The 12,016-nt window shown below is 39.4% G+C and overlaps 1 protein-coding gene across 1 annotated transcript in view; it reads right to left on the minus strand.

The window, feature by feature from the left end:
• LOC120043615 (zinc finger protein 850-like) overlaps positions 1 to 6,649 on the minus strand; it is a gene marked incomplete at its 5' end in the record, with an annotated part of 31,692 nt that extends 25,043 nt beyond the window's left edge. The window contains one exon of the mRNA XM_038988174.1: positions 5,582 to 6,649. Within this exon, the coding sequence (XP_038844102.1) occupies positions 5,582 to 6,649 (1,068 nt within the window). The remainder of the gene's footprint in view (positions 1 to 5,581) is intronic.
• Positions 6,650 to 12,016: the final 5,367 nt, after the last annotated feature.

The following is a 12,016-nucleotide window of genomic DNA, read 5'->3' on the forward strand; positions in this document are numbered from 1 at the left end:
ATTCAACGTCAGTTCACCGTCTCACCTCATACTGTATTGGAGCAGCAGCAGCTGACTTGATCGTTGATGCTAATCAGCATGTTTTGAATCTGAGAGTAAATAGAGCCGACTACAACTCTAAACATGAAGGGTTCAACTGGAGTTGTTCTCAGATCCCCTAAGAACCGTAGGGTTCTTGGTCAATGAAAAACAGCCCCAAAAGGTTCTTCAAAGAACTTGTTAGAAGGTGGGTTCATCGAGGAACCTCCGTTGTTGCTGGACTTCTTCCGGGAACTTCGCAATTACAACTGAAAGCGATGGTGGCGAGTTTGGATGCGACAACAGTTAAAAAGGTTAAGTTGGGTTGATGTTTGGCTCTGAATATGTCTCGAAATAATTTATATAATAATATAACATACTAATAATGAATAACGAAGACAATGATGGTTTTCTGTGAATATCTTCCATAACGTTACTATAGTTAATTACCGTAAATATTAGAAAGCCGGGTTTGACCGTCGGCGTTGTATGAGCTACAGTACAGTACCGTTATCTAGCTAGCTAACGTTATGTCCTAACTAGGCACAACTAGATTTGGATTATTTCCCCCAACTATATTATTTCCCATATATTGTATATCGTTTCCATAAAGCCAACATGTCTTTACACTCATTAACGTAAGTTTCCAATCTAGAGCAGTTCTCACTTTTGTGATAATGAACTAGCTAACGTTAACTAACTAACTAACTAACTAACTAAGGACGGTGACCTGTCCAGACGAGATGTTACAACGAACTGAATCGTCAATGGAGGTCTTCCTCTTTATATAGCCTGCTGTAGCATGCAATACTATTAACTCACAAGGGGGCATAACGTTACATGGACAATACTATCCCATTTTGGAAACGTTACATGGACAATACTATCCCATTTTGGAAATGTTACATGGACAATACTATCCCATTTTGGTATCTTTACATGTACAATACTATCCCATTTTGGAAACGTCACATGGACAATACTATCCCATTTTGGAAACGTTACATGTACGCCCCCTTGTGGAGGGAAATTAATATCTTAGATGGTAACTGTAGATCGGATTCAATGCATATTGGTATTAATACAGTGTCTAGACTACCTCTTTTGTATAAATGCCCTTCATAATCCAATAACAGTATTGCCACGCAGCAAAATGTTGCGTATAATCTTTCAAGTCAGCCTGATAAAATATTGAACAATTTGTGAACAAAGATATCTTGAAATGTGATATTAGGCCTGTATGGCAGTACTGTTACTGTCTGGCAGTACTGTATTGGCTAGTGCTTTCTCCAATATGTTCTTCTATTTTACATTACATTGTATGTTGATGCCATTTATCTTTCAATATTTATCTTATATAAATATATATGTTTTAATGCTTGTAAGAATATTATTTGACACATTTTCTCTTCCTTTGAAACTCTTATAGGACAGAACATGGACACAATGCAATTGGGATCAAGAAGAAGGTACAGATCTGTTGTATGACAGCTGCATTTTAAGTGTACATTTAACCTACATAGCAGTCAATACAAACTGACATCTATTAGCATACAAATGTGTGCAAATGATCTTTTCAGATCTTCTCAGAAATGAATCAAGTCCATGGAATGGATATAGACAAAAAGATAATTGAAGGACTATCAGAGGTCGAGAGGCGAGGCAGGGGTGAGGACATCATCCTGCTATGTTGACAGTCCCTGAAGGACAATACAGAAGAGGGATTTGCTCTTATTCCTTCCCTTTCTCTAATGTATTTTGTAATAAAATTAGCAAGTGTAGTAATATAATTGGTTTACTTTACTAGGACTGGAGACCACAGCATCGATTCTGCTCTTGCCCTACCTCTTCAATGAGGACCCGAGTGGCCTTTATGTCCGTGACAAGGTATGCCTATGCACCAATCATCTGTTTCTTCATAAACATAGGTGTGCATGCTGATATAAAACTACAGCTGAACATTTGTTATGTTCTTTGTTAATTGTGTGTATTAATCTTTTCTTACTTTTGTTGACACACAGATTTCACCGCTCTTCACTCCTTTACTGCACATCGGCGGAAATCCATTTCACCATGAGAGTGAAATCCTGCTGGCCTTTGATGGGGAGAACATCCACGCCCTCGAGTACGTCCCCATGGGACTTGGGGCTCTGCTAGGGCTGTATTTTTTTATTCTCCCTTAAATTTCCCAAAATGTCAGAAAAACACTTATGTTGTTAAGTTACTGTGTTCTGGGGAGAAGAGAAGTTGGGGTGAAGTTACCAGGGCCGGTCATAAAGATGGCAAACTTCCTAACATAACTAAGTGGATACGATATACACACTAAAGCTGAAAAATCTGTATTTAGCATCAAGTCTACAATATTGTTAGTTTACCTATGATTCATTTTTAATGTATGTTGTTTTTATTGTACATCATTATTTTATATTTTTTAAATGTCATGAAAAGCACTATACAAAGTAAATGTATTATTTATTATGGTCTGACATGTTTGCAGAAATGTTGCAATTTTGTAATGTGTTTTGTTTGGTAAATTGTTTTGTAAATATGAATTCACATTTGTGGTGCCACTAAATAAACAATGAATTATTTAAATCAATATTGTTATTAAAATATGTCTTTATAAGGGAGGGTGGACAGGGAGTTAAAATAATGAACCCCAAAAGGTGTTTTGAGGAACCTATATTTAGGGTTTATTCAAATAACTTATAGGGGTTCCCCCACAGTTTCAATTTGAGGACCCCCTAAAGGATACTCCAGGAACCTTTACTTTTTAGAGTGTATATTGATGAAAGTCACCTTGTCCGAGAGACATTTACATAGTTACACACAGCCCAATTTGGGATGACTGTTTTGGGGCAAAATAGCGGCCACAACAGACAGACCTGATATCGCCCATAATTCAATGTCCTTGGACGTCACGTGCTGACTGGGTATGACCAAAGTTATTTAATTTAACTACACTTTGTAGTACATTTTTACACTATAATAAATGTTTCTGATGCCACATCGCCCGTTTTCAAAGGGAGTCGTTGGTTTTTTGAGGCAGTTGCTTTTTAGCTTTTTGTCTGAAAGTATTTTCTCAACTGCGATACCAACTCCAGTCAGCAGATGGCGATGTGCGTCTTTCAGGTGATTCTGCCACTGTGACGTATAATCTAGTGGATGGGATGCTTCTTCAACATCAACAGCTAGTCAGCCACCTTGGTTCACTAACTTTATGGAAAAAGGTTTATTCAATCAATCTAGCAACTCCTCTCATACTGGGAAAATACAGGAATACACACTCAGAGCCTCCTGACTGGGCCCTGTTTACACCTCCACACAGGAATACACACTCAGAGCCTCCTGACTGGGCCCTGTTTACACCTCCACATTGGAATACACACTCAGAGCCTCCTTACTGGGCCCTGTTTACACCTCCAAGGTGCCCCCCTCACACTGGAATACACACTCAGAGCCTCCTGACTCGGCCCTGTTTACACCTCCACACAGGAATACACACTCAGAGCCTACTGACTGGGCCCTGTTTACACCTCCACACAGGAATACACACTCAGAGCCTACGAGGCTTAACTCCACTTTGCGAGTTTCCTCTTAATTAAAAAAAAACTACTTTCGAGATGTGGTGTCCACTCGGCTCGCTGCCTCTCAGATCAAAGGTGGGTCCATCTGCTCCGTTCCCAGAGTGTGGTCTCTGAGATCCCAAGTTTGAGGGATCGCTCGTGCACGATTTACCCAGGTCGTCAGGACCGGTCACCAAGTGAAGACTCACACCCCCATCGCCAAATGTGGTTAATTTCTTTAATATCAAATGAGGAGACAAACTTATCACACAAGTCAGAAATATTCTAAAACTAAATCTTTATTCACTTAATAATAAGGGAGCAGGTCAATACAACGTACACAAATAAAGTGAATCAATTGAGTGCTCTACGATAATGGCTGGTCGACAAATCACCCCCAGATGATTCGTTGAGAGGCACGAGACAAAAGTACAAAGGTCTTTTACAGCCAAGATACACCCCTTTCAATCTATATGACGAACAACAGATGTATAGAACGGGTCACAAGATTAATATTTGCATGAAAGATACCTATAATTCTCAGCAGACAGTATCTGCTGTAAAAACAGTACTCTTTGTGTAGAGACCAGGGTCTGGCCCTGGGGTCATCTCTCCCTGGTACAATATAGAACAGAAACATTAACTCATGCTCTGGAATGTGGTCTCTTTAGGTTTTAATCACCCAAAAGACATTGTAAATCTCCTGTCAGTGTTTTCTCCCAGAGGCCCATCCTCAGTAGAACACACAGAAACAATAGTTCTAAGAACCCTCTATTCTGTTGCATAAAACAACCATTTGATGCAATAAAAGTTTTGCTCTCAATGTCCACTGAAAGTTGACAAGTAACAACAACTGGGACCTAAAAGACACCCACTAAATCTGCCCAAGAAGAGGCAAACAAAAGAAAAACCCACAACATACTTAAAGACAGAAAGCAAACCAAAACGGTAGCGCAACTAAAGGTGTTGACTCTCCACATCTATCAAGACAACTGGAGCACTGGACGTGCTACCGAGCTATACGTGCTAACGAGCTATACGTGCTACCGAGCTATACGTGCTACCGAGCTATACGTGCTAACAAGCCAACGAGCTATACGTACCAACGAGCTATACGTGCCAACGAGCTATACGTGCTACCGAGCTATACGTGCCAACGAGCTATACGTGCTAACGAGCTATACGTGCTAACGAGCTATACGTGCTAACGAGCTATACGTGCGAAATGTAAGATGTAAGATTGTTAATAAAATTGATTATAGACCAATTTATTATACTACGTCCATGTGTTTAGGCTGCAAGTATGTTGAAATTAAGTTGTTTTTCATTGGGGAAAAAAACTACAACTGCAACCGAACATATATTTGACTTTGGGCTTAATAGTCTTATTTTCAACATCTTTTCAATGACATTTGGCTAAATGGGAATAGCGCAATGTTAAAACACAGTTTTAACGTGCCCAAATCAATACCCAATATGCAGAAACAGTTTGTGATATATTGAATATTGAAAACCTAAACATGTTGAAGTGTTGCATTTTGATTCAAGTGGGTCACCAACGTGTTAATTAAGTGTAACACAATTTTTTTTGTCACTTTTTGTTAAATAAATAGTACTCTTTCAATTCAGGGCCTGGGTTTTTCCGCTGAGGCTAAAATCAATAGATAGATAATATCAACTGAACAGAGGACAAACGTTTATGGTTCTACATTCTGACATTCATTCAAATAGATCAAAAATTATTAAAATTCTCCTTCTACAATGTTAAAACATTCTACATTGTGACATCATTAAAATACTCCTACTACAATGTTAAAACATTCTACATTGTGACATCATTAAAATTCTCCTTCTACAATGTTAAAACATTCTACATTGTGACATCATTAAAATACTCCCACTACAATGTTAAAACATTCTACATTGTGACATTATTTCATTGATATCATGAAACAACTCCTTCATGTATGTATTTTCTGATGTTTAATCAGAGATATTTTATCAGAGTATCTCTTCCCACATCGATCACAGCTATTAGGTTTCACTCCTGTGTGTGTTCTCTGGTGTACTGTCAGCTGGCTAGATCTAATAAAACGCTTCCCACATTGATCACAGCTATGAGGTTTCACTCCTGTGTGTGTTCTTTGGTGTCTAGTCAGATTGCTAGATGTAGTAAAACTCTTCCCACATTGATCACAGCCATAAGGTTTCTCTCCTGTGTGTGTTCTCTGGTGTTCAGTTAGATTGCTAGATGTAGTAAAACTCTTCCCACATTGATCACAGCCATAAGCTTTCTCTCCTGTGTGAATCCTCTGGTGTATAGTTAGATTGCCAGATGTAGTAAAACTCTTCCCACATTGATCACAGCTATAAGGTTTCTCTCCTGTGTGTCCCCGCTGGTGTCCTATCAGGCTGCTTAAGTGAGAAAAACTCGTCCCACATTGATAACAGCCAAAAGGTTTCTCTCCAGTGTGTATTCTTTGGTGTGATTTCAGGGTTTGTAGTAGAATAAATCTCTTCCCACATTGATCACAGCTATAAGGTTTCTCTCCTGTGTGTGTTCTCTGGTGTATAGTCAGAGAGCTAGATATAGTAAAACTCTTCCCACATTGATCACAGCTATAAGGTTTCTCTCCTGTGTGAATTCTCTGGTGTATAGTTAGATTGCTAGATGTAGTAAAACTCTTCCCACATTGATCACAGCTATAAGGTTTCTCTCCTGTGTGTCCCCGCTGGTGTCCTATCAGGCTGCTTAAGTGAGAAAAACTCGCCCCACATTGATAACAGCCAAAGGGTTTCTCTCCAGTGTGTATTCTTTGGTGTGATTTCAGGGTTTGTAGCAGAATAAATCTCTTCCCACATTGATCACAGCCGTAAGGTTTCTCTCCTGTGTGAATTCTCTGGTGTTCAGTTAGATTGCTAGATGTAGTAAAACTCTTCCCACATTGATCACAGCTATAAGGTTTCTCTCCAGTGTGAATTCTTTGATGTATTTTAAGGTGTGATGAGTAGTTGAATCTTTTCCCACAGTCAGAGCAGGAGTGAGATTTCTTTCCTGTGGGTCTCTGCTGGTGTTTCTTGAGGAGTTCTGATCTGGAGAGACTCTTCTCTGCCTCGTCAGCATCATGATGTTGTAGAGGCTCCCCAGAGGATCCACGATAGTCACGTCTCTCTCCTGTGTGAACGACAAAGTCAGACAGATGGTTAAAGGCCCACAACAGCAGAAATCCACTGTTAATTTTAGGTAAAAGGTGATGCCCAGAGCGTACCCATGAAGTTGTACAACAATTGACGTCTGTTCAATTTGAAAATTAAGCCAGTCAAGACAGCAACAATAGTCATATTTAGTCTTGTTTTCACATTAGTAGTAACATTGATGATTGCAGGCTAGAAACACGTTTTTCAAGTTGTTGAAACTCTAAGCAGTGTGCCAGATGACTTTTGGTCTCCAATATAGGCCCCTTTCTGTGTTTGCTAAAATTGCGGCACGAGGGCATAGCACACACAATGCAAATGCTTGATTTACAGGTAGGGTCTTGTAGATCTGTTTGGACACAGAGATACTTAGATCATAATGTGTAGAGAACTGTTCCTTGATGGATAGGCGATTGTACAACACACAGAGCTATTTTCCTTGATTCAGGACATTTAGAATGACAACACATTACAGAGTAGTCTAGTGGGATTATTCACAAAATTATCTGGTTATGAAATATCATGACAAAGACATTTTAGTTTCCATGTTTCACCTGAAATATTAAATTATTTATAGTCCTAGGTCTATGTTGTTGTTAGGTGAAGTTATGGGTCCTACAGTAGGTCTATGTTGTTGTTAGGTGAAGTTATGGGTCCTACAGTAAGTCTATGTTATTGTTAGGGGGAAGTTATGGGCCCTACAGTAGGTCTATGTTATTGTTAGGTGAAGTTATGGGCCCTACAGTAGGTCTATGTTATTGTTAGGGGAAGTTATGGGCCCTACAGTAGGTCTATGTTATTGTTAGGTGAAGTTATGGGTCCTACAGTAGGTCTATGTTATTGTTAGGTGAAGTTATGGGTCCTACAGTAGGTCTATGTTATTGTTAGGTGAAGTTATGGGCCCTACAGTAGGTCTATGTTATTGTTAGGGGAAGTTATGGGTCCTACAGTAGGTCTATGTTGTTGTTAGGTGAAGTTATGGGTCCTACAGTAGGTCTGTGTTGTTGTTAGGTGAAGTTATGGGTTCTACAGTAGGTCTATGTTGTTGTTAGGTGAAGTTATGGGTTCTACAGTAGGTCTATGTTGTTGTTAGGGGGAAGTTATGGCTGATGTTAAAGCTAGCCAAAGAGCATTTTACTGGTTAAGTGTTTTTTTAAGTATATAGCAGTTAAATTGTGACGACAACACAAACATATTAACCAGGACATTCAAGCGAGCCTTACAATTTATAATCCAATAGTAATGTGAAATGCACTCATATTCAACCTGTAAATGGAGGCTATTATTGCTGTCAGCCTATGAGAACTCCCCTGAGTTTTCCCCCACGGTGGTGAATTAGTGAATAGACACAGAGCTTAATGTGAGTTTCCTTGAGTAGCACTCCTGATCTTGTGCTGTAATGTTCAGAATACATTGTGAACAATGAAAATCTCCTTACCACAAACACAGAAAGGCCGAAGGTCATCTGGCACACTGCTTAGGTTTTGACTATCTTAAGACAATTGTAAAATAATTTAACAGACGTCAATTGTTGTACAACTTAATGGGTATACTCTGGGCATCACCTTTTACCTCAAATTAACAGTGGATTTTTGCTGTGGGACTTTAACCGTCTGTCTGACCTTGTTGTTCACACAGGTGAGAGACGGGACTATCGTGGATCCTCTGGGAAGCCTCAACAACAACATGAGGCTGAAGAGGCAGAGAAGAGTCTCTCCACATCAGAACTCCTCCAGAAACACCTGCAGAGACCCACAGGGAAGAAATCTCATTGCTGCTCTGACTGTGGTAAAAGATTCAATTCTTCATTAAAACTTAAAATACATCAAAGATTACACACAAGAGACAAACCATATGGCTGTGCTCAATGTGGGAAGAGTTTTGTAAAATCTAGCCATCTGACTGAACACCAGAGAACACACACAGGAGAGAAACGGTATAGCTGTGATCAATGTGGGAAGAGTTTTTCTTCATCTAGCTATCGTATTAGACACCAGAGAACACACACAGGAGAGAAACCGTATAGCTGTGATCAATGTGGGAAGAGTTTTACTAGATCCGGCTCTCTGACTCTACACCAGAGAACACACACAGGAGAGAAACCGTATAGCTGTGATCAATGTGGGAAGAGTTTTACTACATCCGGCTCTCTGACTCTACACCAGAGAACACACACAGGAGAGAAATTGTATAGCTGTGATCAATGTGGGAAGAGTTTTACTAGATCTGACCATTTGACTTTACACCAGAGAATACACACAGGAGAGAAATCTTATAGCTGTGATCAATGTGGGAAGAGTTTTACTAGATCTGACCATCTGACTGAACACCAGAGAATACACACAGGAGAGATATTTTATAGCTGTGATCAATGTGGGAAGAGTTTCACTAGATCTGACCATCTGACTATACACCAGCGGATACACACAGGAGAGAAACCTTATAGCTGTGGTCAATGTGGGAAGAGTTTTACTACATCTGGCTATCTGACTATACACCAGAGAACACACACAGGAGAGAAACCTCATAGCTGTGATCAATGTGATAAGAGATACTCTGATAAAAGGTGTCTGATCAAACATCAGAAAATACATACATGAAGGAGTTGTTTCATGATTTCAATGAAATGATGTCACAATGTAGAACCCTAAATGTTTGTCCCCTGTTCTATTGATTTCAACATGATATGGATATTAGCCTCAGGGGGAAAATCCAGGCTCTGAATTGGAAGAGTACTATTTATGAGATTTAACAAAAAGTGACAACCAAAAAAAAGAGTTGTGTTCCTAGCTGTTTACCACGTTAGTGACCCACTTGAATTAAAATGTAGCTAGCTGTTTTCTACAAATTGTCCTCTAACCAGTGATGTACACATTATTCCCAGATTCCGTGTGGTTTTTGAGCTGTTAGTTTTAACAGGACGTGCAACCTCATCTCCCTCCTCTCGGCACAATTGATTTCAACATGATATCGATGAGTAATGACAAATAAGTGTTGCGTTCCTTTGTTTAGCGACCCCTAAATTTAAATGCATCACTCCAAAATGTAGCTGACTGTCTTCTGCAGGTTGTCCTCTAACCAGTGAGGTTAAAGATATCTCCAATTTCCATGTGTTTTTTTTGTTGTGTTCGTTTCAACAGCACGTACAACCTAATTTCCCCCCTAATCGATATCCGTGATTTATTGCTACTTGTCAAAACAACTGTGTTTTTGGTGCTTGTGCAGTTTATAAGGAGCTTGTTTTAAAAAAGACAATTATTGTGGCAGATGTTTGTGTATATACCACATGTTAGGTTTTCAATTTATCCCAAACTGTTTCTGCATATTGGTTATTGATTTGGACATGTTAAAACTGTGTTTTGACATTGGGCTATCCCACCTGGCACAATGTAATTGAAAAGATGTTGAAAATAATACTATGCAATCAAATATTTCATATAACATTTAGTAGTGATATTTATTCATGCAACCAACTGACAATTTTTTGGTACAATTATATTGACATTGTTGCCCTGTTTTTAGAATATCAAGGGTCATTTTCAGATGTGCCAAACCAAATGTACTAGAGCATGACATTGGGGACTGGGCCCCGATCCAACAACATGCCTATCGAGTGAACCCTGAAAAGAGAGAGAAGCTCCGCAGTGAGGTGGAAAGTTACTACGCATATTGCAGGAGTTTCCTCTTGAAATCAGACATGTCCGTTGTGAGGACAACCTGGTTGCTGATTGTCTCAAGGGGGGCTGTAAAAATGTTTTGTGTTTTGCGTTTAGCCAGTGCATTGCCATGGATCACAGTTTATTTTTACTGCACGTTTTTCTGTATTGGAGATGAGTTTTGTTTGGGCTCGTTCCAAGGGGACCAGAGTTCTAGAAGCTGGTGAGTTTTAAGAAGAGGAGAGTTCTAGAAGCTATAGAAAGAAAAATCTTTGTGGGAATAATAAAAAATAAATATTGTTGTTTGCCAGTAGACAGACACCATGTTTATATTGGTGACGGTGAAGCATTGCAGTTGATTATAATGTGAAATGGAAGTTGTTTTCTGTTGTTGGTGAGCAAACTCTTAAGGTGTTAGTTAGTCTTTGGTTTTTCCATTTATGTTTTGAGGTTGGACTTTAGCAAGTCTAGCTCGTTAGCACGTAGGACGCACTGATTGGTGTCACCTCGTTAGTCAGTATGTGTTACACCTGTGCTGGCTTGTCCATCTCGTTAGTGGGAAGGTGTTTCACCTGAGCTGGTCCAGGTTCTATTTAAGAGTGTCTGGCCCAGTGCTCCAGTTGTCTTGATAGATGTAGAGAGTCAACACCTTTAGTTGCTCCACTGTTTTGGTTTACTTCCTGTCTTGAAGTTTGGTATGGATTTTTCTTTTATTTACTTTTTTTTTTTTTACTTGCCTCTTCTTGGGCAGATTTAGTGGGTCTCATGGTTGGTGTCTTTTTGGTCCCAGTTGTTGTTACTAGTCAACTTTCAGTCGACAGCCCCATAGTGTCTTTGAGAACCCCTCCTAAAAAACAAGCTTATATTTTGGGTTGGATATTGCATCCAATTAGTGTTTTAATCAATGGCATTTCCTTAGAATGCTCATTGGTCTTTAAGTTGTTAATCTTCTGTTTTTTTTATCCTGTTATTTTTGTGTACTAAGTACTACTGTTTATTTTCATTGTTTTCTCCTGTGAAGCCATTGTGTTGCATCATGTCTGAAATGTGCTGTATAAATAAAGCTTGATTTGATTTCAACAAATGAACCCAATGACTGATCAATCAACAGACCCTCCATCTTAGTATGAAAAACAGTATCAATCCCACTTTTCAAGCCTGCTGAAGGCGTGGTGGAGTGGTAAACACCACCCCCGACTCTACCAGGGGCTTGAGGTGGTCTCCCACAGCTCTGCTTATGTCATGTTCTGTGGCCTTGCCGTTACATTTCTTGACTGCCCCTGCAACACAGAAAGAAACAAATTTAGTCATATTATATAAAACACTCAAAGTAATGGATATGGAGCATCTATGGACTCAGTTACACCTGGCACCTAAATGTGACTTCTGTTATCTGATCACTCCAAGCTGAATTAGGTTCAGATCTACCAGGATGGGCCTTTGACAGTCTGGACGCAGTCAGGTCACCACATATAAATAGGCAATGTAATGAGATGTGGTGAATGAGTGGGGGAAAGTACATTCTATACAAATGACCTTCATAATAACAATCAACTAATGTGTGTGCCTGAGGGGAAATTA

The sequence above is a fragment of the Salvelinus namaycush genome, unplaced genomic scaffold (assembly GCF_016432855.1).
Source record: "Salvelinus namaycush isolate Seneca unplaced genomic scaffold, SaNama_1.0 Scaffold976, whole genome shotgun sequence".
Taxonomy (NCBI): domain Eukaryota; kingdom Metazoa; phylum Chordata; class Actinopteri; order Salmoniformes; family Salmonidae; genus Salvelinus; species Salvelinus namaycush.